Here is a 7,259-nt window from a genome sequence, read left to right as displayed (position 1 = left end):
TATGTACCAATCTAATATGATTGGTCAAAAAGTAGATTTGATTGAAAATAATGTTAATTTAAATTTTGAATATGAAAGAATCAGTATTAATACGTAGATTAGTACGCGACTTTACTTGTACGTAACAAAACTCGTTTGATTTAAATGGGCGGGTCGAGTTGGATCAAGAAATGGGCCAAAATGTTTTTCCGGGATCCCCAGGGGGCTTGTACATGAGTACTTCGGATTGGGTCTATAAGCTCTATGGCCCAAGTCTGGTCGAAAGTCCATCTAAAAACTGCAACAAAACCAGATTCCACACCAAAATAAGCCCCAACAGGTAATATTCGAGGAATGAAAAGACATGGATCGGTGCAATTGAGATACCTATTTATATATATTTCAGCCAAATCTTTTAAACAATAGGTGTAAACAAGTTGGATAGGTGTGTGGGTGAAAAAAAACAAAGAAGTGACATTAATAGGTACAAGATATCTCAATATTTGAATTTTTTATGCCTGTTTTGACATTCCTGAATGGCAGATCGAAGAGAATGGTTTGGTACCAGATTGCAGTGTTCAAGCTTAAGGTTTGTCATGGGTGAAGTATAATGACCACTTTCCAGCCATTTTCTCAAAGCCACTGCTTCATAAGTATAACCATCTGCCGCCACCTGTGCATCTCTAATGATTTCCTGCAAGTTTTTGTAAATAAAAGCATATGCATAAACGTAGCTAGGATTGTGGAGTACATGGTTTCTAAGAGAGAATACATCAGATGAAACTTGCTCACAATATCAGAGCTATCTTCCTCACAGATAAACATGCAAGTTCAGAAGAATCTTTGAGACTTGAGATGATAAATAGTCATCTAACTTGTAGGTACCTAAGTGGATTTGCTTTAGATAATTAGTATTAGTCATCTAAGGATCATTTAAAATCACAGATGGGGTTGGGGTCTAGATTATGACTCAAACTCGATCTAAGAGAGTCCCTACGACTTCCTGTCGTCTAGACCTCTCCTGTTCAGTTCTCAACAGATAGGGTGCTAATATGGCACGCCTAGGTAGAGGCTACCTCGAACTGATTTATCCTACTCTTTTTACGGAGCGAAGCAAAATAAAATTAAAAAAAAAGGAAAAAAAAAAGAAACTACTTGGATACTTATATTATAGTGGAGAACTATTAGGTCTACAAAAAAGAAAAGAAAAAATTACAATTAACATGGTGTGATGCCAGACATGGTATCTACCTTACAATAAAAACAAAGTTTTACATACTACATAAGGTGGCTTTAGTTTGTAAAGAGAATGTTTGTAATTAAAATATTTCTCATTTAAGAAAGAAAAGGAGAAAAAATTACCTGGGAGATGGGACAGATAAGATATGGAGGAGGTTCAGGATGCTCTTCTGCAGATCCTAATTGGATTGTTGGGTATGGACCTCCACAAGAATACCTCATTGGTTCAAGCAATGTCCAGACCTCTGACTCAAGATCTGGTCTGTTCTTTTGCTTAGAAGCACAGCACCTCAATGCCAAGTGAGCAACCTGTTCAGCCTGCTCCAATGGCCAATCACCAGCCAAAGGGTCCAGGACCTCTTTCAATTTATCTGCATCTAATGCATGCTTCACCTCTTTTATTATTCTCAAGGCTGATCTTCCTGTCAACAACTCCAGCAATATGATACCCAACGAATAAACATCTGACTTCAAAGTAAGCTCTCCTGTTGAAAGGAACTCAGGATCCATGTATGTGAAAGTTCCTTGGTTTGTATTCTTTGAACTTTGATCATGCGGCAGAAGATGGCAGATTCCAAAGTCAGTAAGTTTGCTACCCAAGTTTGCATCAAGGAGGATACTCGAGGGTGTCAAATCACCATGCACTATGCCTATAGGTTTGGAGGAGTGAAGAAAGATGAGGACAGAGCACAGCTCTGCTGCTATGCTTATTCGAGTTTGCCATGATAATGGGGGAGTATTGTCCTTGCATCTGAGTCGATCTTCAAGGCTTCCATTGGGAAGATACTCGTAGATGAGAGCATATGCTTCTTGACAGGATCCAATTAGTGTGAAAAGATTTGGATGCCTCAACTTACTCAAAATATCAACCTGCAAATTTACACCCAATTACTGATGTGAGGCAATGGGGATAAATACTAATAGAATTTATTTATTTCAAGAATGAATTTCAATTCTATTACCATAACTTCTTTTAAGAATTTGGGTAACCATAATGTATGCGAGTCCTACAATAAAACTTCTGTTTCTTTTGTATAGCTATAAATTTTGATTCATCATGTACTATTACAACTTTTTAAAGTTATGTTATATGCTGCACTTCTATGCTACCCCGAACTGCAGAAACCATACCAATTTGAGCATAGGATTGAGTAAAACCTGACAACTAAAATATATTCCTGCTAATTTAGATTTTCTTACTTTTGAATAGATATAAAGTTAATGAACCATGATATGATTTAGAAGAAATATTCAACTTGGTTCTCATCTTAATATGCCTAATGGAGATAGCCATCCTACCTCCCGATGAAATCCTAAGTGTGCCTGCAAGCTTCGATTGTGTGGCATCTTTATAGCCACTTGGGTGTGACGCAAGAGACCTTTGTAAATGCTTCTAGACCTTCCTTCGCCAATTTTCATTGATGGATCAAAATTTTGAGTTGCTTCCTTGATCTCTGAGTATGGGAACTCAGAAAAGAAGTGAGACACTGGTGTACCTAAGATTTCTCCTTGTTTTCTTCTCAGCTCTTCAAGTTGTTTTAAAGCATTGTCATGCTCTATCTGCACCTCATCTCGATTTTTCTTGAAAGTTTGCAGCAGTTCCTCTGCAGAGGTAATTCTCATCCCCAGAACTTTTACCATAGCATCAGTTTCTGCAATTTGGTTCTCTAGTAATGATTTTTGATCTAGAGTGACATGGAGTTCTTCCATTACTTCATCTTCTTGTTTCTTCATCATTTCAAGTTTTTCTTTTTCTCTTGCTAGCATTTCCTGTATTTCTTTTCTTTGTTTCAACTCCTTTGTATAGAAGCTTTCCAACACTTTAGTCTGTATAATGGCAATTCCCATTTGTGTAAGCATATGATAATTTTCAAGACTACAATGAAAGATGATAACATGTAAGGTAAAATGAAAAAAAAGAAAAAAAGAAAAAAGAAATAAAGAAAAGAGATATAAAGGGATCTACTTTGAAAGCCTATGTGTACAATATAGTATTTCTCATTTAATAAATTTAGTCAGTTTATATATCATGCAAGTCTGCAACTAGTATATGCATAAAAAGTGCCAGTGGCTAGAAAATTACCCTTTGAATGTACTCAGCATCATCTCTTTCAGCTTTTACACGCTTTGCTGCCACTTGAAGTGCTTCACGCTTCACATTTTGAGCCTTCTCCCTGGACTTTTCAATTTGATCATAAAGAGCATCATCATCAGTTTTCCTGTCCTGCTAGAATAAGTCAAAACAATTAAGAACTTAAATCTTCCCAAACAATTTGGTCACCGAATCAATACAGATGATTAGTGCAAGAGAGAAAGGTGAAATACTTCTTGTAAAATCTAAAATTAACCTGAGATTATGGAAGCTATTGACATACCAATACAGTAAGAGGGGATGAATGTCGACAATGCTCTTTGGATTCAGTAAACGAACTCAACTTCAATCCATTCTCAACCCCCTCAACCCTCAAAGATGGAGTCATATCCATGTCAACAACCTGACATGATTGGCTTGCAGAATGACCGGGACTTGGAGGATACCTACTTGAAAGCCTACCACAGTCATCAGAACTCCCTTGTTCATTCAACCTGCTCCATGGACTCGAGAACTCTTCAGCACCATTAGCAGATGAAATATCTGCCCTGCTTCCATAGGTAGTTTCAATGCAGAATGAGTCTTGGTATGGATTGATGGGAATTTCTTGGTTTTTTTGCCCCACAGATGATGATAATGCCCGCTCCATGGACGGTCCATCTTTAGTGTTTTGACTTACTTCCAGCAACGAGGATCTGATCTCAGCATCAGCAGCATTTAGGATACCTTCCCTATATTGATACGACACTTGCATTAGCAATTAGCTTAGAGTCAAAGTTGAATTGAATTGCTAGCTTTAGTTGATTAGTTGAAAGTGTACCCTCTCTCTCTCTCTCTCTCTCTCTCTCTCTCACTTAAAAACAAAATAAAGAAACCATGAGTAGTCCATCTTATATTGCAACTTTCATATCTTCAGGAGACCTTCTCTCTAGGAAATCTTGAGTCCCCACTCCTCAGCAAACAGGGTATTGATCTATTGCTTTTGGGCTTTTACCATGCTGCACATGGTGAGCTCCACAACAGCAGATCTAACATCTCTGATCACTTGCACCCCAATCTATGTCACGTGTGGTCCTCAGTGTCACCTATGTCGCTTGTAATCCTTCTGCACCAACCTGGATCCTTCGCTTCTACTACCACACTTGCCTCACCCCAACCATCCCTACCTCATTTCCATTAGCATATGAGGCCAATGCATTGGCACAGCTATATACGGCACTTGCAAGTTGCCAAAACCATTAATTTTGCTCCATTTCCCATTTACTCATTTATTTCCCTCTTTTTATTGTGCTGGTGTGACACCTGTAATTTGGTTTTTGTCAAGGCTCTCATCCTCTCCTTACATCTTTCAACTTCTTGATAATGCAAGTTTGCTTATAACAATTGAACAAAATAAAAACGAAATGTTTTCATGCATTTCATCTGCTTTGTTAATATATTTGTATGTACCAGAAATCACAATTACAAAAAACATCAGCTAACCTGGTATAGATGAGGTGCCCCTTGCAGATAAATTTAATGCTACATGAAATAGGTGCTTTCTGGCACACAAAGATGGCTTTCTTAGACTTCAGGTTTATCAGTTTCCTGGAATGTGAAGCAGTAGGGTAAGCAATCTCGGCCTATTGGGTGAAAGATCGACTTGGGACAATATTAATGGTACAGAAAATCATCATAGAAGCTGGTAAATATCAAACCATAAGTACTTACACGCCTTAAACATAGAAAAATAGAAAAGCCATATGATGGGAGTTCCCAAATTATATCTATCTCTATCCGAATTGTAGAAAGTGTTAAGAGTAACAACTCCTTATCCACACGGTTTGCATTACTCTACACACGTACTTACCAGAACCATTCAAATGCTCTGTTGAGTTTGGATGTCCATACTGGACTTAAAATGGAATTAAACGGGAACAAAATGGTAAGTACACAAAAAATGAAAATTTCTTTGCTTGATCTTTACTTTGAATAGTGCTTGTTGGCTGCTGCTCCCATAACAAGCTCCCTGATCCCATGCTCGGAGATCAGTTTCAGAATTCCCTTCTCAATACAGTCCATCTCAGTATGTAATGTATCTGCCGGCACCTAAAATATTAGGAAGTTATCAGAGCCAAAATTAATCAAAAACTTCTGCAAAAGTTCTAATCACCCATTATTTGAGGAACTCCATAGATTTCCAAACCACATGTAGCTTGAGCTTTCTTGTCCACTTTTTGAAACATGTCAGGGACGCCCCAAAAAACATAAAATCACAACCGTAGCCAAGAAGACAGAAGTTCAATACCTCCATTTGGCGACAGATGGAAATGTACTCAATTAGGATCTTGTTCATATGTTGCCTTTGAATTTTTCGGTATGCCTTCACTTCTTGTTCCTCAAGTATGCTTGCAGGCCACCTTGTACCCACTGAAATAATCAAGAAAAAGTATTACTAAATTCACTTCATTTCGCTCTAAAAGTCATGAAAGAGAATCTGGGAACAGCAAGACACAAAAGGGAGTTTTGCATGATTAAATTGGTATTGACTGACTTTGTGAATGAAGGAAAAACATAACTTTTCAGTCAGAATCCTCATATTCCTAGATTATGAGTTCAAAACTGCTGTCAGACTAACAAAAGTTTCTGAGATATTCAAAAGTTAGTGCTTCTTAACATAATTTTCATCAAGATGAATGTGAATATGCTATGAATGCCAACTTACTGAAGGGGATCATCTGTGCAGGCTGATGAACATGAATGATGCAAATCTTTTTTCCTCCAGAGTTTTGTAATGCCCACAACAGGATTGCTCTACTCTCTTTCACATTTTCTCCTACTGCAACATACAAGGTATTTTCCATCTCTTCGATCCACAGCTATAGAATGAACAATGATAGTCTCTACAACTCTCTTAAAATCTTTTGCTCCGAAGAATTCGAGGACAGTCTTTGAGGAGATAATAGGAAACAAATTTCCAGAGGAATTGACAGATTTGAAAGCCAATTGAGGCTACTTCAAGATTTCTTTATAATTTTTATATATTCATATTTATAGGTTTTTGGACAGCAAATGTCTTGTCTTATCTTATTTTATCATTATAATTTTTTAATTTTTATTTAAAATATAATAAATAATTTAATTTTTTAATTATAAAATAATAATAATATTAAAAAATTTATTTTATTTATTTTTTAACTTTTATTTAAAATTATTTCATCTTTATCTACTATGTAAGCATCTATATATAATATGTTAGTTATGACTTTTTGACTAAGCAAGTTATGAATTTTAAAGCTGTATTTTATTCATCATTCATCTCAAGAGTTGCAATTTCAAGGTTACAAGAAGAATAAAGATGGGAAGTTTGGGACGTAAAATGATTTTTTTTTTTTAAGAGAAATGTTTTCTTCGTTGAAGAAAATGAGAGCGCTTTAAATAGAAATTATATTTATTATAGAAAAATGTACATTTTATTTGCAAAATTAGAAAAGAAATCATTGGTATTTATTAAATTTGAGAAAATCATATTATCCATACTCTAAAAATAATTAATAATTTTCATTTTACGTAAATGAGAAATATTTCCGCTCTTATTGAATGTCTAATAATTTATATTTTGGAGTTATTTTATTATTAAGCTGGTATATAAAATATATTATTCACATAACTTAAATAATAATATTTGATTTATAAGATTTGAGAACGCTTTAATTAAAAATTGTATTTATTATAACAAAGTGTACATTTTATTTGCAAAATTAGAAAATAAATCATTGGTATTTATTAAGAATGAGAAAATCATATATATTATCCATACTCTAAAAATACCTAATAATTTTCTTTTAAATCTTTATATATATAAAGTGACTATCTAACGGAATTTTATTGGTTTAACGGTTTTTGTTGTTTTACCGTTAAAATTAACGCCGTTAGTTACATGAATAAATTAAAGTGGCTCTCTCTTCTT

General features: G+C 35.2%; 1 protein-coding gene across 3 annotated transcripts; it reads right to left on the bottom strand.

Moving 5' to 3' along the window:
* Window positions 1-335: 335 nt before the first annotated feature.
* LOC122310086 (U-box domain-containing protein 33-like) lies at window positions 336-6,295 on the bottom strand. Of its 3 annotated transcripts, none has more exons than XM_043123975.1 (9): window positions 6,015-6,295; window positions 5,598-5,719; window positions 5,277-5,398; window positions 4,793-4,897; window positions 3,594-4,041; window positions 3,302-3,445; window positions 2,518-3,045; window positions 1,342-2,088; window positions 336-673 (listed from the first exon to the last, which is right to left on the bottom strand). In XM_043123975.1, the coding sequence occupies exons 1-9, from the start codon at window positions 6,151-6,153 to the stop codon at window positions 476-478; spliced, it is 2,553 nt and encodes an 850-aa protein (XP_042979909.1). In that variant the 5' UTR covers window positions 6,154-6,295; the 3' UTR covers window positions 336-475. The 3 variants fall into 3 exon arrangements, with proteins under 3 accessions (XP_042979909.1, XP_042979912.1, XP_042979915.1); XM_043123978.1 differs by having other exon boundaries at window positions 3,302-3,442; XM_043123981.1 differs by having other exon boundaries at window positions 3,302-3,397.
* Between the last annotated feature and the right edge of the window lie 964 nt (window positions 6,296-7,259).

Source organism: Carya illinoinensis, chromosome 1, assembly GCF_018687715.1.
Source record: "Carya illinoinensis cultivar Pawnee chromosome 1, C.illinoinensisPawnee_v1, whole genome shotgun sequence".
In the NCBI taxonomy this organism is placed as follows: Eukaryota; Viridiplantae; Streptophyta; class Magnoliopsida; order Fagales; family Juglandaceae; genus Carya; species Carya illinoinensis.
The sequence above is the reverse complement of the archived record's forward strand: the minus strand, read 5'-3'. Positions and strand labels throughout refer to the sequence as shown.

What these genes read in the sequence shown, in the direction of transcription:
- LOC122310086 (XM_043123975.1), bottom strand. Translation starts at nt 6,153, where the DNA reads ATGGAAAATACCTTGTATGTTGCAGTAGGAGAAAATGTGAAAGAGAGT. An exon ending in TGCACAGATGATCCCCTTCA is followed by an intron (nt 5,720 to 6,014) that starts GTAAGTTGGCAT and finishes TGATTATTTCAG; the next exon opens with TGGGTACAAGGTGGCCTGCA. An exon ending in CCATCTGTCGCCAAATGGAG is followed by an intron (nt 5,399 to 5,597) that starts GTATTGAACTTC and finishes CTAATATTTTAG; the next exon opens with GTGCCGGCAGATACATTACA.